This window comes from Pteropus medius, unplaced genomic scaffold, assembly GCF_902729225.1.
Source record: "Pteropus medius unplaced genomic scaffold, Ma_sr-lr_union100, whole genome shotgun sequence".
In the NCBI taxonomy this organism is placed as follows: domain Eukaryota; kingdom Metazoa; phylum Chordata; class Mammalia; order Chiroptera; family Pteropodidae; genus Pteropus; species Pteropus medius.
In genome coordinates, this window is record NW_024355526.1 from 1409348 (window position 1) to 1431086 (window position 21739).

Below are 21739 nucleotides of genomic sequence, written 5' to 3' on the forward strand. Positions count from 1 at the left end.
TGGGCCTAGTGACGTAAGGGGCAGGGGCGGGGCTGTCTGTCAGCTCCCTAACCGGTAGGGAAGCTGAGGCTGGCAGTCGCCTGTCTGCAAGGTCCTCGAGTCAGGGGTCTCCCTGCCCCTCACAGACTCGCGTCCCCAGCTCTGAGCCTTGCAGGAATCGTGGATCCCATGGTCACGGGCCAGCAGTTCTCCCTCTTTTCCTATAAAAGGCCTCCCTTGGGGCTGTCCCACGACCTGAGGAATGAAGCGCGATCGTCCGCCTTTGTGGACCGAGCCGGAGCAACGTGCGAGGAGTGGGGAGAGGCGCATCCTTGGTCTCGAGAACCCCGCTCCACCCCAGACGCAGGGTGCCCTCCCTGCCTGGCCCGGAGTTCCCCAGGGGTCTCAAGTCACAGCAGAGGGCTGCCTGGGGTCCCCACATGGCGACCTCCAGGAGGGCAGACAATGCCACGCCCACCTGGCCTGCAGCCAGGCGCTTCTTGGGGCTGCTGCCTGCCACTGGGCTCGGCGGAGGGACGACGCGTCCCACACAATCAGATGTACCTTTATTGACACGCTAAATGGAGGCACTGGAGCTCTGACACCTCTCGGAGGCCTCAGGGTGCTGGCGGGTGCTGCCGCACCCCAGGGCTGCTGGGTGTGCAGGGGCTGCCAGGACTGAGTGCCCCGCCAGGAGCTGCCAGTGCAGAGAGGCCCAAGACACCCCAGCCGGGTTTCCCCCAGGAGGTGCCAGCTGCAGGGAGTGACAGTCACTCTACCCATCTTGGCCACAGGGCCAGGGGGACAGGGCATCCTGGGACAACTTTGGGGAAGCCAGACCGGGGTGCTGGTGCGAAGGCGAGGGCTCATCTTCCTAGAAGCAAACAGCTCACGGTCAAGGCGGGGACGAGCCTGAGGGCTGGCCCTGGGCTGCAGGGCACGGGGACCCTTGCAGCTCACCGAGTCAGAGCCCAGGCCGGCCGGCATGCGCTGGAAGCCAGTGAAGGCGTCGGGGGGGCTGTCCGGCAGCACCTCCTCGCAGTCCGTGACGTAGTCGGATTCGTCTGTGCAGAGGAAGGGCTGCGTCGTCCCCTCCCCAGAGTGGGACCCTGCTACAGTGGCGCAGGTCCCCACACAGCCAGCCAGTCCGGGGCGGCTTGCTGACTGTGTCAGGGGTCAGGAGTGGACGTTGCCACCAGCACCTCAGCTTTGTGGGCACTCATCGTGGGCATCCAACTCACCGTCCACCACAGCCACCTTGGCGGGCTCGATGCGTGACACGATCTCGGCAAGGTCCGTGAAGGAGGCGTTGGGGCAGGTGAGGACCTGGAGGCCAAGGTAGAGGACAGATCTGGCCAGGGCCACCATCCCCGTGCCCCCCAACAGCAGCCCTGCCCCTCCCCGCAACCCCAGCTTGCTGAGGACCCCAGTCCCCAGTGTGGGACGGGGTCACGGAAGCTGGGCAGAGTTCTGAGCAGCCCCGACCCCGTGCAGCACGAGGGCAGAGCCAGAGGACAGATGCGGGAAGAGGCCCCAGCCGCGGCCCTCTCTTCTGGCCTGTGGGGGGCTGCAGCATGGGCAGGTGAGGGACGCTGCGAGGCGCTACTGGCTGCAGGGAGCCCTGCACCTGCCACAGGCGAGGGGGGCGGAGGGCAGATCCCCGGAGGGAGGAAGGGCGGGAGAAAGGCCCGGAACTCACGTCGCACGCCTTCATCTTGCTGGTCCCCTGTCGGTCCTGCAGCATCTTGTCCAGTACACCACTTCGACACCAGATGTCAAATACTGTCCGTCCGTGCTGGTACCCCACTTCCTGCACACACGGTGGGGACCCTGGAGCCAGGTGCCAGGCCCCACCTCCTGTGCTCTCAGCAGCGAGGGCAGGGAGGCTGGGGAGGAGGCCGCCAGACACCGGACCGCGCTGGCCTGGAGCCCACACTCACACAGATCTCTGCGAACTTGCCGAAGTCCAGGCTGCCGTAGCTGTCGATGGGGGGGCGCAGGTACTCGCAGTAGTCGCTGTCCCTCACCGCCTCCAGCTGCCGCACGCAGCACACGTAGGCCAGGCGCGTCTGCACCTCCGCCATGTTCAACACCTGCCGCACAGCCCCGCTCTGGTCCCCGGCCTTGCTGCCCTCCCACCCCCAGGACAGACGAGCTCCGCCAGGCCTGTCCCCTCCCTTCGGCTGGACCCAGAGCCAGGAAGGCACTGCCCACTGCCCTGCCCGCAGAAGGCACCTGGGCAGCCCACACTGTCCCCTGGGGCACAGGGCTGTGCCCGCACCTTGACTTTCGTGGCCAAGGGGTTCCAGCGCTTCCACAGCAGCCACCACCCAGACAGTGCATCGCCGTAGTTGGTGAGGTCCGTCTCGTCCCGGCTGCCCACATCGATGGCAATCACCACCTTCGCACCCATCGACCTAGCCACATCCGCTGGGAAGGAGGCGGCCCTGGTCACCACCCGGGAGACGTAGGCAGAGCCCCGGGTGGGTGTAGAGGTTGGGGAATGGCGGCAGAGCCTGCCCGGCAGGCCCTGAGACCCAGGGGCTCACTCTGCCATGACGCCTGGGCCTGTGGAGGGGCAGCCGAGTGCACAGAACTGTCCAACAGGTGACAGGTGTGCCCAGGGGAGGGCCTCCCCCACAGCAAACCCAACACCTGTGGGCTGTTAGTTCTGACTGCGGGCACAGACGGGACATAATTGCTCCCAGCACCTCCACTTGGCCCTTGTCCTGAGTGCTGCTGGGCTGACAAACAGAGCCATATGCTGGGGCTCACGGTACCCGGGCGCGTGTGCAGGTGGGTTCTGTGCTCTGTGCCAGCCTGTCACCTCCCTCGGCACATGGAGGAGGACATGTGCCAGCCATCCAGAGCGGAGCTGGCAGCGGTACCTGGGAGATTGTTGATGTAGCCCCCGTCCATCAGCAGGTGTCCATCCTTGGGGTCACAGAGGGGGGGCATGTAGCCCGACAGGGACATGCTGGCACGCACGTACCTCCACAAGGAGCCTGGGGGGTGGGTCGCAAAGGGTCAGGGAAGTCTCTGGACCCCCAGCTCCTGAAGCCTGCACACCCCACCCCTGGGGAGGGCACCAGGCCTGGACACACCTCCAGGATGCCATGTCTCTGGGGCAGGAACCCAAGGCCCGAGAGGCCAGGCTTGCTCCGAGGGTTCCCAAAGGCCATGCACCAGGCTCCAACGATGTGTGCCAAGCCTTCCGCCACCCCGCCCTCCCGCCTCCAGACACAGTCACGCAGCCCCAAAAACACTGCCTGGGAAAGGGCCTCGGCTGCTGCCTCAGGTCAGCTTTCCCCACGTCCTCATCCAGCCTCCCCGACAAGACCCCTGACCCGAGCGGGCCCTCCGTGTGCCCTGTCACCTGAGCATGTCCATTACTCCCCCTGCTCAGTGTGCACTGCTGTCCCCACCTCCCCCAGTCTTGTCTGGGCTGGGGTCTCTGTCCCCTGGCAGTCTCCCTAGTGGCCGACCTTTTGTGCCCAGGGCAGGGTCATCTCGTGTTCAGGTTTCCTCAGGTGACTCCGGCCCCACTGGCTCACAGAGCCACCAGGCTCTCCTCTGCCACCGCCTGGAACTGGCCCTCCACGCCTCTGTTCGGGAGCTATTCTGCCCTGTGCCCGGGGGAGGCACTCACCGTCCGTGGGGACCCGCATGGTGGAGGCTGAGATGTCCGTGGTGATGGCGAAGTAGGGGAGCCACAGGTCCTGGGGGGGGACAGGGCTCAGAGGCGCACTCCGCAGGCTGCCGGCCCCCACCCTCCGGGCTGGGGCTCCTGGCAGCACCTCGATCTGCTGGTCCTTGAAGACACTGCAGATGCTCCTGTTGAAGCCGGCGCCCGAGAACATGGAGGTGATGGGGTAGGTCAGGTCCAGCACGGTCTTCATCATCGACGTCATGTCCTGATCAGACGGGGCACAGGGAGGCTCCTGTGAGGAGGAGGGCTCACACCCCCACCTGGTGGCACAGGCATCGGTGACTCTGAGGGACCCAGCAGGAGGCTGGATCGAGAGGGAGCAGGGACATGGGCACACTGTGTCCTTCCCGCAAACAAAACGAGGTGTCCGCAAAGCTTCCTTGGGGGGCGGAGGTCTCTATGGCCGGAGTGGCACACCTGGAGGTCCCATGGGGACGCCCTCGGACCCTCCGCAGGCCTTGCCACCTGCTTGGCGGGGAAGATGCTGGGCACGGCCGGGACAGTGCACTGGGGAAATGGTGGAGTGCCCGCCTGGCTCTGAGGCCTCCAAGACCAAGGAGACCCACATGGTCCCCAGGAGGGCAGCTGGCCCAGACCGGCCCTCGCACCCTGCTGTGGCGGACGCCCCACTCCCAGAGACCACACTTGCTGCCCAGGCGGAGGGGTCGGGGATAGAGAGGGGGGACCCTCTGCCTGTGAGGACATGGGGTGGCCCCAGCCAGGATGAGTCTCTGGCCCCCACGTGCTCAAACTGAGACATGTGAAGACTCTGTTTTGGGAAAAGCAGAGGGACATGTGCTTTGGAGGACAGGGGCCCAGGACAGTATGGGACATCCCCAGGGTCCTCCATGGCCAGCACAGCCCTCACTTGGAGGACAGCCCTGCCCAGCACCAGAGGGACCTACAGAGCCAAACCCGGCAGCCCCCGTGACACCCACCCTCAGCAGGGGACACAGGCCATGCAGACAGGCAGAGCAGAGGACAGCCTGGGAAGGCCCCACCCTGCCCTGCCCTGCAAACTCAGGACGGGGCATCAGGCCCAGGGCTCCCTGGCTGGTCCCACACCTGCACCGGACTGGTGGGGGCGGAGCAGGGACAGGTCTGCCTGCCGTCACGGACCCGCGTGGAGGCTGCAGCGCACTGCGTCCTCAGTGACCGTGCGGCTTGGCCCCTGGGCCCCTGGCTAGGAGCCGCCATGGTGGCTCACAGCGGGGAAAGCGTGCCCTCAGAGCCCGCTCCCGTCTCTCTTTAAAAGCAGGATGCACACGCTTTGACCCTGCTCATGGTTTCAGTGGGCTTGGTCTGTCCTATAAAATCAGCACGGGAGGGCAGACGGCAGCCTGGGCCCATAGGGAATGTGTGTCCCCCACACCCCCAGAGCCTGGCTCTAGCCGGGGCTCCCCTGTGGCCCGGTGGGCTGGCTGGGCCTCTCGTTCTGTGGGTGACGCTGAAGTCCTTTCACTGGCACTGACTTCTCCGTGTTGTCCTCAGTCACCTCTACAAATTAAGACCAGGCACCAAGCAGAGCCAGGCCTCAGCACGGTGTGGTCACACCCTTTGTGCTCTCCTGTACGCTCAGGCCAACGGCCCCAAGGGCCTCCTGCCCTCACAGCCCCAGGGCCCAGGCCCTCACCTCAGCCCACTGCTTGGCCCGGATCCGCATCTGGCTGTAGCTCCGCTCCTCGGAGTACAGAGCGCCCATGAAGGCCCCGATGGACGTGCCTCCGACCATGTCCACAGGAATGCCGCACTCCGCCAGGGCCCGGATGATGCCCACCTGTGCGCAGCCTCTACACCGACCAGGAGCACAGAGCAGGCAGTCAGCGCTGCTAGGACCAGCATCCGGGGACGCTGTGCTGTCCCACCCTCTCCTCCTCAGTGCCTGACTCTCGCCTAAGTCACAGGAAATGCGGCAAAGACTCTGGCTCAGCGAGGGACCTTGCACCCGGTCCGGTGCCTCTCTGGTGTCCTGGGAGGCAAGCCGGCCTCGGAGAGGTGGCGCAGCTACGTGGGCTTTGGACAGTCAGGAGGTGTAGGGACCTGAACCCAGGCCCACTAGTTGAGGGTCAAGGTGGGTGGGACACAGACAAGCCCCACAGGAACAGGAGAGCCGGTATCTGACTGAAGTGGCCCTCCTGAGCCTCAGACTACTGTCGCCGTTTCTCATGCACGATGTTCACCACTCAAGCACAGATGACCCATCAGTCATAGGAGAAGACCCCATGGCCACGGCCAGAGGGAAGACAGACGAGAGACGCAGACCCAAAGGAACCAGGAACAGATGGCGACACAGGCTATGAACTGACTGTGCCTCGAGAATCATCAAGGAGCCAACGTAGAAACAGACTGGTGCCTCCTGATGGATGAATGAGCAAAAAAGTTCAGAGTGTGCACACGGTGGGCTGTCAAAGCCTTAAAAGGAAGGAAGTCCTGACACTGGCTACCTGGAAGACACGGTGCTCAGGAAACGAGCCAGTCACAGAAGGACACGTCCCGTGGGACCCCACTCACAGGAGGTCTCCAGAGGGGTCAGATCCAGAGAGACAGGAAGTGGACGGTGGGGCCAGGGCTGGGAGTGAGAGTTTAACGGGGACAGAGTTTCCGTTTGGGAAGATGGAAAGTTCTGGAGAGGATGGTGGTGATGGCCGCACACAGTGTGATTGTGCCTGATGCCACTGAATTGCATATTCGAAAATAGTTTAAATGATATTTTATGGTATAAATATTTAACACAAATAAAAAATGTATAACTTTGGCATAGAACTGGAAACTATAAAACTGAATGGAAACTTCAAAAGTAAAAAGGGAAGAACTCGATGGGTGTTAACAGATCAGACTGCTGAAGAAAAAAACCGAAATAAAGAGCTCAGAGGGAGACGTTTATTGACCCGGAGGACATCGAACGGATGGAATGTGTAAATATTCTCTTTTAAAATACGTAAAACAGCTTAGACATAAGAGATGCACAAGTCTGAGCCCCATGTCACCGGGGCCCAGAAAGACAGTACAAAAGCGATTTCTGAAGAGAGAATGATTTGGAATTTTTTAGAACCGATGATGGACATCAAGAATCAGATTCAAGCAGCATTATAAACCCTCAGCATAAATCAAAAGAAAATCACTCCTACAGCACTGAAAACTCAAGGCAGGAAAAGCCTTAAAGCGGCCTGAGAACAAAAGGGTGCGCTTCCTTCAAACGCGCAGCGCGGACGCGGCAGCCCGTCCACCCTCGGTGGTTACGGCAGACACCGAAAGCTCACCGCCTGGCCCTGTACACGCAATGTCTGCAGCCCATAAGATAGGGTGAAAAAAGAACAATCTAAATCAAAGAGAGCACATTTAAAGAAATAATAGGGAGCGGAAGTTAATGAACCAGAAAACAAACATGCAGCGGAGCATCACCCCAACTACAAGTCGGTGCTTTCAAAGGACCGATTGGAGCTGATGCCTCCTGGGAAGACGGAACGGGGCGGGAGGGGGGGTAGCAGTAACTAACATCAGGACACTCCAACAGCAAAAACAGCCCACAAAGACTTAGCTCATTCTAAAATTCGCATTTATGTGCCAGAGACCTAGAATGTCCAGAACAATTCTGAAAAAACAGAACTGAAACAGTTACGCTGCTTGAGGTCGAGATCCGCCACAAAGCCGCGAGCGAGGCTCAAGACAGTGCGGGGGCGTCACGGAGGACGGAACACAGCCCGACACAGATCCGCCCGCACAGCCGCAGGGAAGGGAAGCCTGCAGTGAGCGCCAGCGACCTGACGACCACGCGGGGGCGGCCGCCGCCCTCACCTCCTACTGCGCACAGATCTTAGGTGGGCCACAGACCCAGCGGTGCAAGCTAGAATCACAAAGCTTCTAGAAGAAAATACAGAATATCTTTATGGCCCTGGGATGGGCAAGAGCTTCATAACAGCAGAATAACCATAAAAAACTGGAAATCTGCACTTCATCAAAATTAAAAACTTGATCGAAGCTGCCATTATAAAAATGAAAAGTCAAAGACTGAGAGAGTACGTCAGCAGTAAATACACCTGGCAGGAGACTTACATTCAGACCACAAAAAAATCTCTTCTAACTCAGTAACAAAACCAAGCCACCTGTTAAACACGGGTAAGGGCCGTAAACGGCACTTCACAGAAGGTACCAAATGGCCAGCACACACGACGTCGTTGGCCCCCAGGGAGAAGCACGTTGGAACCGGACGGGACATCACTGCCCACACAGCGGAATGGCCATGCTTTAAAATACTGACCATACCAGGGGTGACAAAAACATGGCGAGCAGGGCTCTCGAACGTCACTAGTGGCCGTAAAATGGTACGAGGGCCCCAGGCGCAGGAGTTCATCCAGGTGTGTGCCCACGAGGAAGGGAACACGTCATGCGGAGACCTATCTCGGAACAGCTGCGAGCTCCGCTTGTGTCGCCCGCTGTCCATCAACAGGAAGCGTGAGCGAAGCATGGCCAACCGTGGCCTAGGCCTCAGCAGTGCACCGATGAGGTCAAGGGCAGACATAGTCAGCACAGAGCAGGACGCGCAGGCAAGCAGCAAAAAGCTGCGTTAGTGATCTCGGAGAAATTCAACATCACAGTCCTGGGACAAAGAACGCTATCGAAAAAGCACTCGAGGCAGAGAAATGTTTTAGCAGGAAAGATTAGTAGGAAGATACATTTCAGATAAGTCACCCAGAAGAAAGTGGGACAAACTGTGGGAGGGGATGTGCTGGGGGTGGCTGGTCCACCTGAGCGGCCCCGTCTAACACTAAGGCTCCAAGGAGGGAGAGCGGGGCACGGAGGGGCGGGCATCAAGAACGGCCCCAAGATGCCCGCGGCGTGGACCCAGGTACACGCTCACGCCCCGTCGGCAGAACAAGAGTCGGGCTGTCTCAGAAGCTTCCCCAGAGACACAGGTAACAACGGCGCTGACCTTCTCAACTGGAAGCCAAAGGCCATGGGACCGCGCCTTCATACGTCTCAGAGAAAATCACGTCCGTCCATAATTCCACACCCCAACTTTCGGCAGAATGAGGACATCCCCTGTGCCTCGTGGTTAAAACTTTTACCTCCCACTTAACCTCTTTCTCTCTTAAGGAGAGTTCTAGAGTATGAGCCCTACCAGAACCAGGAATGGATCAAGGAGGAGGACGACATGGGCCCCAGGAAGTGGAGCCAAACACAGGAGACACGGGCAGCTCCCAAGGTGACGGTGGAGGGTCCCCGGCAGCGGCAGAGCGAGGGGGTGGGCAGGCAGCCCCCAAACGGGGTCGGCGGAGACGCCCCCGCGGGCCGAGCGCACTGAGGCCTGATGCTCCCAGCAGAGTCCGAGAGGAATTAGTGAAGCCCAGAAAACTGAGCAAATGGCAGCTGTAGCAACGGTTAAGCCCAAAGAAGGCAATACGGTCGCACTACCCAATACGATGTGACAGCTCTGTCACGGCGACGTGAACGGAGGACTGGCGTCGCTGGGGAGGAGCCACACTGGGATTATGAGCGGTAAGGAGGGGTCGAATATATACACAGAAGATAGATGGAGAGATGGATGGTGGACAGGTGGCAGACAAGTGATAGATGAGGGATAATGGGTGACGGATGATGGATGACTGATAGGTGGCAGATGGGTGATGGATGAGATGACAGCCATCGACAGGATGACTGCAAGGGAGGGGGTCAGGAACCCAGTAATGTGAAACTACAGAACAAAATGCAGACTAGGAATGCTGCTTAGCGACGTGGACGAGCGGCGGCTGAGCGGTCGGAAGTGGCTGCGCCTGGGTTTGGGCTGGACGGGCAGAGGGCTGCTCTGCTTTGCCACTGACCCCATGTGCCTTAGAGAATGGCCACGTGGCTTTGCGACCGAGTATCACTTTGATTAAAACTAGATCTCCATCAGAAATGCTCCCGGTCAGGCTGTTCTGCCCTGCAAGCCAGGTCTGGGTCCACTGCTTGGGGCCACCTCAACATCCTGCCCCCAGCTTGCAACCTCAGGCAAATCACCTGACTTTCTAGGCCCACCGGCTCAGCTTCCCAGTAAAAGTGTGGCACCAGACGATGCTGGGGACCAGAGGTAAAGGAACAGAGTGCTCTGCACTGTGCCCCTGGGCCAGGCCGGGTTTGGGGTGACAGGAATAGCACGTGAAGGGCCGGCAGCCGAGAGCAGGGTGAGGCCCCTCCTGGGCAGCAGCAGGCAGTAGTGTGTGCCATGAAGAGGCACAGGGTGGGGAGTAGGGGAGTGTAGGGGTGTGGGGGTAAGGGCCCTCCTGCCTGTAAGGGTTTTAGAGCAGGCCTTCACACCTCGGAGTCCCCCATCTGGGGAAGCGGGGACAGTGAGTCGTGAGTCCAGTTACATGAGCAGTTTTAGGGCTCGGCTGCACTGCTCTTCCGAGCCTCCCCAAAGAAGAGGCTCTGGGTCCCCGGCCTGGCAGTGGGCCGCACCTCCCTGCCCGGAACTGCAGAGGAGCAGACCAGCTGGCCTGAGCACGGGTCTGACTGCAGGGGCCGAGACGAGACATCTGGGCACACTGCCTCCCATCACAGCAACGGCCAAGGGCTCTGGCCTGCTGGCCCCTGCTTTCCCAGATCACTCTGAAAGCCATGTCCTTGGGGCACTTTCACCTGGGCACAGAGCACCGGGGGGCCCCGCTAACAGGGCCAGAGGAGGGACTGCCTGAGCACTCACTCAGCCAGCAGTGCTGATGTCCACCCGTGCGAGGGTGGGGGGTGGCCACGGGGAGCTCCAGCCCACAGGGCATCCCCAGCCCTGCACCCAGCCCAGTGGCAGACATTGTGGGAGGTGCCACTCTGCCCTCCAGTTCACCAAGGACAGCCCTGGCCTCATCACACCCTTAGCACTGGCCTCTGAGTCTGCTCCATGTATATTTCTCTTAAACTAAGTTCAGCGGGATGTGGTTCCATAGCTTAGTGGTTAGCACGTCTGCTTTACATGCAGAAGGTCCTGGGTTCGCACCCCAGTGGAGCCACAGCCCATGGTCTATGGCCATGCCACCCTGAACGAGCCCTGTCTGATCTCAGAAGCTAAGCAGGGTGGGGCCTGGTTAGTACTTGGATGGGAGACCGCCTAAAAAGACCAGGTGCTGTAGGTATAAATAATTAAAAAAAAAGAAAACCGATTAAGTTCAGGGGAGGCGTACAAGGTCAGCATGACACAAGTGTTTGGGCTGTGAGTCCTCTAAGGAGCTCGGCTTCAGAGGCCCGAGAGCAGATCAGATCCGGCTGTCACTCTACTAAGCACGGGTTAAAATGGAAAGGCTCACCGGAGCCCACTGGAAAGTCTGGCAAAGGACAGAACAGTTTCCAGAAGAGGAGACGCAAGAGGCTCCGGGCACAATCAGAACAAGATGTAAGTTTTCTTCTGCTGCTCTGGCAATGCTTAAAGCCCGGGTGGCCAATTCGCGGGGCGTGAGTTGGGAGAGCCTGCGGGAGGCTCTGCTGGGCTGGGCCACGTGCTCTGGGCGCAGCTACACCGCTGAGCACATCGCCCCGCGCATGCGCGCACGGAGCACAGGCGCACAGGCGGGGACTCACCTTGCTCCCCCTCCTCCAAGCACCAGCGCGATGGCGTTGCCAGTCAGCACCCGCGCCAGGCGGGAGAAATCCGAGTGGCGGTCTGGGGGCCTCTGGAAGACCCGCTCGTACATTTCTGCCTGAGGGGCCAGAAGGGGAGGGCTGGGCTGAGTTCACGTGGGCCTGGGAAGTGACACACGGCTCTGTCCAGGACACACCGACGCTGCCAGCACCTTGGTGCCCAGGCTCTCCCAGGAGGATGCTTTCAGAAGGGCCACCCGGGTGAGTGGGCAGTGCAGGCAGCTGGACCACATAACCACGAGCCCAGCAGGAGACCACAGAGCCCTAGAGAGCTGTCCCCAAAGGGACACTAAGCAAACCTCAGCTGAAACCCTGCCTCAGGGTGGAGCGTGCACAGGGCAGCGTTCTCAGGCAGGGATGCAGGTGTCAAGACGCGGTCCACGGAGCCGTGGGGCCAGGCAGGCTGTGGCATGTGGGCAGCTTCTGCGCTCTCCCCCCTGCCCAACCCCCAGGGCTGAAGACACCATCCAGAAGAGGTGCCCTAGGGCCTGCATGTGCTCCTACCCCAAGGAAGGGGCAACGCTGACCTGAGGCCCCCGGGACCCTCCAGGGTCGCAGGCTCATCCCGATGCCCTGGGCCCCGCCTGTTCGGGGAGCGCGGACGCCACCTTGTGGCCAGGCTCAAACGTGCGCTCACAATCGGTTCACCGCCTCGCGGAGAGGTGAGCCACCGGCGGCGGAGCCCTAACAGCTCCGACAGCGGAGAATCAGAGCGCAGAAGGGGCGAGTCGGGACCGGGCTGCGGGCTGCAGCTGGGCGCCCCTGCCCTGCGTCCCGGCCTCACCAGCTTGGGCAGGCTCCTCCTGGAGAAGACGCGGCGCGGGCAGCAGAGGTGCAGGTGTCCGGAACACCAGCTACGCATGTTCAGCCACTCCACGGTGCGGGACGGGGCCGGCCCCTCCTCCCGGTGCAGCAGGATCAGCTGCTTCTGGGCGCGCACGGCCTTGCTCTCCAGCATCCGCTCCAGCTGTGGAAGTGCAGAGCCTGCGGTCAGGCAGCCCGGTGACCTGAGGACCGGCAGGATGGAGCCGAAGGGCAGGATGGGGTTGTCCCTAAAGGTCCCACGGTGGAAACCACCGTGCTGAGCAGCCCCGCACAGGCCGGGAGGCAGGGCCCTGGCCGCGGCACCCTGACTCTGTGAACAGCTGGGCTGGGGAGAAGGGGCCTGGCTGGGGGCAGGGTCTGCGGGTAGGGGCGTGGCCAGAGGGCGGGGCCGTTTCTCTAACGCTGCCTCCTGAACACCCCGGAGCGCCTCTAATGACTTCTGCACCTCCAGGGAGGGATTTTTAGCTGCCCAGCAATCACAGTGGCAGAAGCTCGTGAGAACAGTGATGCAGCAGAGGAAGGAGGTGGCAAGTGCCACCTGAAGGAATGACGAGGCCCCACGTCATGCCCAGGCAGCTGGAAATAAGCAGACAGTGCAGAGCAGGGGAGACGCAGAACCCAGGCCTCACTCGCACAGCTCCTCAGCCACACCAGCCAGCCGAAGCCCCACCCCCGCCACCCTGTCCCTCCTGGCAGTCCCGCCCACCTCGCCCACTGTGGGCTCCTGCTCGCCCAGGCCCACGATGAGGATGCAGTCTGCCTGCCGGATGCAGCGCTGGGTCCAAGGCGTGAGCGTGCTGTCTGCCTGGTAGAGCACGATTCGGTGGATGTCCTCCTGCTGCCCCAACCAGCTGCACAGCCGGTACTCGTGGGTACTGGAGGGCACAGATGGGGCGCGTGGACACGGGGTACAGTCAAGGGGCTGGAGACATGGAGGGGCACAGACAAGGGGGCTGACCCAGGGCGCATGCGGACAGGGGGCTCGTTGCAGTGGTGCTCAGACCCCAGCAGGAAGCCCGGCTGGAAGCCAGTGTACCTGTCCAGAGCAGCAGAGCCAAGGCGCTGCTTTATGTTGTCACTGGTCAGCAGCAGGATGGGGCCTGAAAACAGAGCCACTGATGATGGAAACCCGCCGTGGCAGCCGCCCCCGTCAGGATGAGGCCTGCCTGCAGGAGACGAGTGCCCCCAGTCCCCCCTCTGCGCTTCTCACGAGCGCCCCCAGTCCCTCCACCCCGTCTGCGCTTCTCGAGAGCCCCCAGAAACCTTTCACCTTCCAATGAGTAAGTGCCTATGGCCCGAGGTGACCATTCCCTCTGTCCCTGAAGAGGAGACCTCTGGGCAGGTGAGTCTACCTGGTGCAAAGTGCGTGCTGAGCCCCGCGGGTGGGAGCCCGCACCAGTTCAGGAGCTCACCAAGTACAGAAAGGGGGGCCTCTCTGAACCTAGGTCTCCTCATCTACTCAGAGGAGTCTAACCTGCAGCACTGAGGCTACGTGGGGGGAGCAGGGCAAGCACAGCTTGCAAAGTCAGATGATGTAATTTCCCACGTCCAGACCAGTGAGGCTGGCTGGATTCCAACACGGTGTAGTTCCCCGGGGCCGAGACACGCAGCTTTTCACACAGGCGTCCCTGAAACCAGCAGGCGCCTCCGCCAACACATCGTAGAGCCACGGTCCACACAGACAGCGTGATCAGGGCCTGCATGCCCACCGGGGCCAGCACCAGAGCTCAGGAAAGGCCGCTGGGGTGCGAGACGAAGCCAGGACCGCGCAGTCTCAGAAGGGCTTCCGCGTGGTGTGCTGGGCAGCCGGGGACCCCCAGGGCCTGGGCTGAGGAGGCCCTGAAGCCCTGCCGTACAGCAGGGAGAGTGTGGGGACACCAAGGGCTCCTCCCACACCCGCACCTGAGCGCCCACCATGGGCGTCTACTAAAAGGTGAGAGTCACCTATCTCCTCAAGCTGAGTGTTTCACCTGCAGAGCAGCTGCCCCCCTGAGGGTGGCTCGGGCCCGCCCTGGCCGCATCCACGGCTCTGCACCAGGTGGCAGAGGCCTGCTGATGTGCTGCGGGTGGGGTGGAGGGCGCAGGCCGGTTCAGGGGGCACTCCTGCTCCGGGGGTCGGACCCTGCTAGGAGGCGCCCCAGCTCTGGTCGGTCATCCGCACAGATAGCCTCAGGGCCAGACCGCACCAAAGGCCTGGGAGGGGGGGCCTGCCTGGGTGCTGCAGTGACAACCTGTCCACCTGCTGGATGTGCAGATGTGACAGGACAGGCGGGTCGTGTCTGGCTGCGGGAGCACGCCCAGGTGCCCATCTCCTCTCTCAGCCTCCCTACTTGGACTCGGGGGCCCTGGGGGACCCTCGGGGACGTGGCAGGGTTAGGATGAAGAACTTCTATTTGTCAAAAGGCATCATTAAAGGAACATGAGAGCAAGCCACAGAGGGGGAAAGATGGCTGTTATCTTCACATCCAAAACAGAAACTGTATCCACGTTACCCAGAGAACTCTGCTCATTGACAAGGAAAGAGGGCAGCCTGACAAAAGGGCGGGTGACCAACAGGCGTCCCAACGGCCCTTGAGCAAGCAAGCTTCCCAGTCACGGGCAGCGCACACTGGGGCCACGGCGGGAAGCCGCTGCGCATGCACCGGACGGGGGAAGCGGGGAGACTGGCCACGGGCCGCAGCGGACATGCCCGTCGTGAGCACACAGAGCACTGCCCAGGACACAATGCAGGGTGGGCCACAAGAGGAGTCCTAGTAAACTTTAAAAGACCCGAATCACACAAAGTCACTTTCCAGAGCACTAGAAATTAACAGCAGGAAAAATGGAAAATTCACAAACGTGTAAATTAAGCAACACGTGTTTACACAAGTGGGTCCAGGAAGTCACAGGGAAATTGGAAAATACCTGAGACAAATGAAAACACGTCATTCCAAAGCTCACAGGATGTGGTGACAGCAGTGCCAAGCGGGGTATGGCCATGGGTGTGCACATGATAAACAAGAAAGATCTCAGATCGGCGACCTAACGCCACACCTTAAGCAACTAGAAAAAGATGATCAAACTAAACAGAGCTAACGGAAGGAAGGGAAAAATAAAGATTAGAACAGAGATAAGTAAAATACAGGAAAATAAACAATAGAGAAAATAAATTAAACTAAAAGTTGGTTCTTTGAAAGAATCAACGAAACTGACAAATCTTCGGCTAGACGAGTAAAGAGATTAAAACCACTAAAATCATAAATGATGGGGCAATATCAATATTACAGAAATGAAAAGAAGTGTAAGAGAGCACTGTGAATAATTGTATGTCAACAGATTGGATAATTTCCTGGAAATGGACAAATTCCTAGAAACACAAGATGTACCAAGACTGAAACATGAAGAAATAAAAAATCTGTATAGGCCTATAACTAGTGAGAAAATTGAATCAGCAGTAATAATAATAGTGATGATGACGATGATGATACTAAAACCAATAAAGAAAAGTCCTGGATGACATAGCTCCACTGGTGAATTCTATTAAATATTTAAAGAAAAATTACCAGTCATCTTTGAACTCTTCCAAAATACTGAATTGAACACACTTTCTAACTTGTTCCATGGGGCCAGCATCACCCTGATACCACAGCCCGTATGAGACAAAGACACCATGAGAAAATTACAGATGAATCATCTTTATTAATACTTAACAAAATACTAGATAACCAAATTCAGAAATATGTTAAGAGGTTTATATACCATGACCAGGTGGGATTTGTTCCTGGAATGCAAGGATGGTTTAACACTGTAATATCATAATGGATGGAATAAACCATATTCACAGAATGAAGGGAAAAACACACACAATCACCTCAATTGATACAGAAAAAGCACTTTACAAAATTCAACATCTTTTTATAATAAAAACACTCAACGAAGAAACTTCCTCAACATATTAAAGGCTATACATAAAAAACTGACAGGTGACATCATACTCAATGGTGACAGTCTGAAAGCCTCCCCTAAGATGAGGAACGAGGCTAGGATGCCGGCTCTCACCACTGCCATTCTACATGGTGCCAGGCGTCCTAACCAGAGCGGTGGTCAGGCGAGAGAACATAGAAAAGGCATCGAGGCTGGAAAGGAAGGAGCAAAACTATCTTGGTTTGCAGACAGGATCTTAAATACAGAAAACTCTCAAAAGTTCACCAAGAAACTTACAACCAACAAATGAAGTCATGGGATATAAAACCAACACAGAAAAGTCAGCTGTGTTTCTGTATAGCAGTAATAAACATACCAAAAAAGGCTAAAAAAAATAATTCCATTTACAACAGCATCAAAAACAGTAAGATACTTAGGAATAAACTTAACCAAGGAGGTGAAACACACTGAAAACCACAAACACCGCTGACAGGAATTAAAGACGCAGATAAGTGGAAACACCCCGTGATCGCAGACTGGAAGACACAGTACCGGGAAGACGTCAGCCACCAGTGCCGTCCCCGTCAAAACCCCGGTGTCGTTTTTTCAGGTGTAGAAAAGCACACCCTAAAATCCATATGGGTCTCGGGGGACCCTGAACAGCAGGAACAATCTTGGTGAAGAACAAAGCTGGAGGACCGGGACTTCTTGATTTGAAACCTAACTATAAGGCTACAGTCACCAAACAGTGCGGTGCTGGCAGTGGAACGGAACCGTGAGCCAGAGCCTCACACATGTCACATGATCGTCAACAGGGGCGCCAAGACCACTTGATGGAGGAAGGGGGTGTCTTTCAGCAAATGGTACTGGGGCAACTGGACAGCCACTTGCAAAAGAAAATTAACCTCTACCTAGATATCACGCTCTATACAAAAATTAGCCTAAAAGCAGATCATAGATTTAAATGAAAGCTGCAAGCCTTTTACAAAAAATACCGGAGGAAACCTAGGCCCTAGGGCTAGGTGGAGAGTTCTTAGAAAAGATGTTTAAAGCACGGCTGAGAAAAGAAAAAATCAATGAACTGGACTTCGTCAATAGCGTCAAGAGGCTGAAAACACGAGTAGAGACTGCAGCGAAGCATCTGTAAACCAGACGCCCAGCAGGGGGCTGGATACAGCATCCTGGGACCTGCGCAGCCAGGACGAGGTCTGCGGGGCGCGCCACCCGAGAGGGGCGCAGGGCTGACCGCAGGAAAGGCCCCGGCAGCACCTACCAACGGAGGAACGAAGGGAAAGCGTGACGCGCTCTCCACCCACGCACCCGAGCAGCAAGATGAGCCGGTGACGACACCGAGCGCTGGCGAGGCCGTGGACACGGGACAGCACTGCGCACCGCCGGCGGGAGCGCGGGGGGCCGCGGCTCCGGGAGTCCTCGCGGCCGTCACGACCCCGATCCTGCCCATGTCCTCGGAGGGGCGCACTCGCGCGCGCAGCCCCTTCCCGCACGCCGTCGCAGAGCAGCTCACAAACCCCACGCGGGACACGCGCCCTGTCAGCAGGTGAAGGCGCGCGGACCCGTGCAGGCCAGACCGCTGGCATTCCTCGGCAGGGAGGGGACGTGCTAGCGACACACGGCATCATTCTGAGCGAAGAAAGCCAACTGCAAAGGCCGCGTACTGTTGGCTCCCTTTTCATGATGCTCGTTGGGAGAGGGCTGTGGGGTGGGCGACTGCAGGAACCGACGCCAGAGCCACAACAGCACGGTGCACGCGCGCATGCGCAGAACTAGGGGCATCTGCAGACCGCACGGGTGCCGTGCACGTGTCAGCTTCTGGGTCCGGATGCTGCAGTTCCGGGGCCGTGGATTTGTCTACTAGTTTTGTAACTTCCTGTGAATCTACCATTACTTGAAAATAAAACACTTTTCTAAAGAACGGAACAAGCTTTTCTGAAGCAGCGCGCCTCCACTGTGCACCTGAGGATGGCCGCGGCTGGCCGCAGGCGGCGGTGCGGGCGGCAGAGGGGCGAGTCGCACGCTGCGGCGTGCTTTACGAGACAGAGGCGGAGGCAGCGGGCGCATCGAGCCTTCTGAGTTTTAAAATGTCATCTTGAGAGTAACTTGTAAATATTAAATATCTGTGGAAGTAGCCTTGTTTTATAAAGCATTTCTGTTTGGCGCCTAGGAATGCTTTGTTATCACATGCCTGGATCAGACAGAGAGCGTTTCCACAGGCACGGAAGCTCCCATCACAAGCACGTCTATGGCAGTGACATAATATCTGCTGCACCGTTTTTTGAAGAGGACCCCAGAACTTAGTATGACCGCAGCACAGAAAACTGACCTACTGTCTATCACTGTGGTCACTCACAACCACATAAAATGCATGAAGTCTGAAGAATGAGGAATGCTCAATGGCTTGGGAACGTCTAAGAGCTCGCGGGAATGTCAATTCCTGCTTCCTGAATCTCAAAGCTTCACCGCTGTCAGGAACTTGGAACCGCTGCCCCAGCTTCCCGACTGCAGCCTAAGGCCTGCCTGAGTGGCGGCCAGCCCCCTCGCCACTGCGGCATCCTCGCCAAGGGGCGGAGCAGCTGCGCATGCCCCTGGCAGGCTCAGACCCCAAGAGGGGCCCCTCGGGGGCGTCGGCTCTCTGCCCTCCCCAGCACCCCCAGGGCTTGGCTGTGAGGGCCACACTAGCTCCCGTGTCAGAAGAACCTGGAAGGACCTACGGAGCAGGGGAGGAGGAGGCATCTGGCCAGGCCTATGGCCATTGGGTGGGGCTTACCGATGGCACTGAGGGCATGCTTGAGCTCCAGGGCGAAGGCGGTGAGGGGCACATCCTCCGACACGGGCATGACGGCCACCGTAGAGAGGTTGCTGGCGGGGATCCCCGAGTCCCACTTGCCACCTGCAGAGTGTAGCCCGAACTGGTGACCTGTGAAGCACAGGGTCCTGTGTTGGCTGGCCCTGTGATAATCTCAAGGTGTCCCTATCTGTTTCTGGATGACACGTGGCACAAGCAGCCTGGGACGAGAGATGGGCACCAGGTCTCGTGACTAGAGCTTCTCCCCCACTGGCCGCTGAGCACCTGGCACACCAGGGCAGGCCTACTGAAGGAGACGCTGAGACAGAGGCGTGGCATGTGGGAATGAACGTGCGAGCCAAGAAAACTCAAACCCTTAAGATACGCTGCCGGGCGGGGCCCTGTCCTTTGAACCAGCCTCCTAGGGGTCTTCACCACTAGCTCTAGAAAGAGGAAGCCATCTGTTTGGATGATGGACAGACATGTTCTTCATCTCAGACACTGTGGGGAGGACACAGCGACCCCCGGGACATCAGCGCTAGTTCCCGGGGCAGTGCTCTGAGCCTCTGAGGACAGTCCCTAGCATTGAAGTGTGTCAGGCCTGCACAGCCTGACCTGGGGGCCAGAGAGGGGAATGCAGGACGGCGGGATGAGTGGGTTGCTGGGAGCAACTCGGAGCAGGGAAAGAAGATGAGGCCTGGGAGCTGGGCACTGGCGCACACAGGGCAGCAGAGGGCCTGCCCCTGCTTCCCACAACCTTTTCCCGGGGAAGCCCTCCCTGCGAGGAAGGGCCGGGAGTCTGGGCCTTCAGGACAGGCACATGGGAGGTTCTGGTTCTGGCCAAGGGGAGAGGAGTAGGCACATCCCACCGCTGCCACCACTCACAAGGACCCAGCTCTCAGGAGACTCAGAAGGGCGCAGAGAGGAAGACAGCCCGGTTTGGGACTGTCACTCTTGGGAAAACGCCCTATGAATGCCACGGAAGCGGCAGTAGCCCCGCCGCTTCCCAGCTCCAGGCAGGCAGGGCCTAGCCATCCTCCTAACACTGAGTGCTGCCTACTTTCCAGGGGCCCCAAGCACTAAGCAAACACAGGCTTCCTACCTGCGTGGGGCTGCAGACACAGTGGGGTGGAGCCCCCAGTCCCCCACGCCCTGCACTAACAAGGAGAGCTGGCACCCCCATAGAGAAGACCATAGAGAAGGGGGAAGGGGAAAAAGGAATTCTCTAACTCTAGCGCCAAGTCCATGCACGAAACCAGCCAGAATCACACAGCGGTGGCTCTGGGGACTGAGTGTGGTGTGCAGCACCAGCCAGCCCTCGCTGGCTCTGGGCAGTGCACACATGGGCAGACCCAGGTACCACTGCAGAGGCCCTGAGAATTCCATGCGCACTGAAGCAGCCCAGGAGGGAGGGCCAGGATGTGCTCCGTGAACATGAGCACACCGACGGTCTGCTTAAATAGAAGCCTTAAACGGAAGCAGTCTCACGACATAAGACTCAAAAAACGGGGTACAGTCCAAAATCACCAGGCATACCAAGACCCAGAAAAATCTCAACTAGAACAAGGAAAAAGACATCAACAGACGAAAACGACAACATGTCTCAGAATTTGGAATGACCTGACAAGGACAATAAGGCTGTGATTAGAGACAAACAGCGGTCACGAACGGTCTTGAAACAGAGGCATAAACAGAATGACGGAAACAAAACTCTCTGGATGGGCTGAAGAGCAGAATCGAGCCGAGGAAGAGCCAATGACCTTGAAGACAGATCAAAAGAAACTATTCAACCAAAACACGAGGGAGAGAAAAAGATTAAAACTGTGCGTCAGAGCTCTTTGGGATAAGAGTAAACCCAGGAATCCCAGAGGAATAGAAAGAGTAGAGGGCTGAAGAATGTTTGAAGGAAAAAAGGCTGAAACCTTCCCAAATTCGGTAAGCTACAAACCTATAGATTCACGAAGATGAGCAAACCCCAAACAGGATAAACCCAGAGAAATTCACGCCCGGACACTCCAAGATCAAACTTCTAAAAACTAAAAGACAAAGTCCCCACGACTCCCTGTGCTCAGGAACAAGGCACAGGAGCACCCTGGAGGCCAGAGGGAAGAGGCGCAGCCCTGCGAGGGACTGTGGGCGCAAGACCCCATACGTCGTCCCCCCCGTGGGGAGGGGCATGCAGGCGGGCTCGGGTGAAGGGGAGCTAAGAGGACAGGTGGCCATGGACCTGCTCTACAGAGCTGTTGTCAAAGGGGCTTCCCCAGAGAGAAGGGACGTGACACCCATCCTCCTGCAGCTTACACAGCAGTGCAGGAGACAGCAAACGCCAGCTGGGGAGACATGTGATGTGCCAGGGGGTGGCGACAAGTGCAGAGGAGGAAAGTGAAGCAGAAAACAGGAACTGAGGAGTTGGGAGCATCATGGTGCATGGGGCTCAGAGAGGCTACGCTGAGGACGTGGCTTGGGGTAGGGGGAGAAGTGGACTCTCCAGAGGGTGCTCGGGGCAGAGCGGGCAGAGGTCACAGAACAGCAAGAAGTCTAGAGTGGAAGGCTGTTGACTATGACAGACACAGACCACAGGGTAGGGCTCCATGCTTGGTGGGCGGGGCTGTGGGCAGGGCTCCAGGTTTAGTGGGAGGGGCTCCAGGTTTGGATGGGTAGGGGCTCCAATGCGCCAGGCCTGGGGACATACCTGTTGCAGTTCCCTGCTGAAGGCTGCCCAGAATCTTCTCACCCAAGAGATGAATCAGCCGAGTCACAACCTGAGGGTGGAGAAAGAACAGACCCAACCACACATTTTAAACCAAGAAGGCAAGGACCTTGGGTTCACCTCTTTGAAACCACATGGCCATAAACTGCTCTGGGACATGGGTGGGTGATGGGTAGCTGGGTTGCCTGAACAGGTCGACTGGCAG

At 58.6% G+C, this 21739-nt stretch overlaps 1 protein-coding gene and 1 pseudogene across 19 annotated transcripts in view; one reads left to right on the top strand and one right to left on the bottom strand.

The window, feature by feature from the left end:
* Positions 1 to 114: 114 nt before the first annotated feature.
* PNPLA7 (patatin like domain 7, lysophospholipase) overlaps positions 115 to 21739 on the bottom strand; it is a 55670-nt gene continuing 34045 nt past the window's right edge. For 5 of the 19 annotated variants that reach the window (XM_039858986.1, XM_039858978.1, XM_039858979.1 and 2 more), the window contains 14 exons: positions 21517 to 21586; positions 18807 to 18956; positions 13155 to 13218; positions 12825 to 12993; positions 12078 to 12260; positions 11234 to 11352; positions 5322 to 5478; positions 3629 to 3893; positions 2868 to 2984; positions 2261 to 2409; positions 1920 to 2072; positions 1679 to 1789; positions 1221 to 1305; positions 120 to 1091 (listed from right to left, as the gene is read on the bottom strand). In XM_039858986.1, the coding sequence (XP_039714920.1) occupies positions 385 to 1091; positions 1221 to 1305; positions 1679 to 1789; positions 1920 to 2072; positions 2261 to 2409; positions 2868 to 2984; positions 3629 to 3893; positions 5322 to 5478; positions 11234 to 11352; positions 12078 to 12260; positions 12825 to 12993; positions 13155 to 13218; positions 18807 to 18956; positions 21517 to 21586 (2499 nt within the window). In that variant the 3' untranslated portion in view covers positions 120 to 384. Of the gene's footprint in view, positions 1092 to 1220; positions 1306 to 1678; positions 1790 to 1919; positions 2073 to 2260; positions 2548 to 2867; positions 2985 to 3628; positions 3894 to 5321; positions 5479 to 11233; positions 11353 to 12077; positions 12261 to 12824; positions 12994 to 13154; positions 13219 to 18806; positions 18957 to 21516; positions 21587 to 21739 lie in introns of those variants that run through there. The other 14 variants (XM_039858989.1, XM_039858987.1, XM_039858983.1 and 11 more) reach the window with 11 other exon arrangements.
* LOC120599847 (uncharacterized) lies at positions 10678 to 10791 on the top strand (annotated as a pseudogene).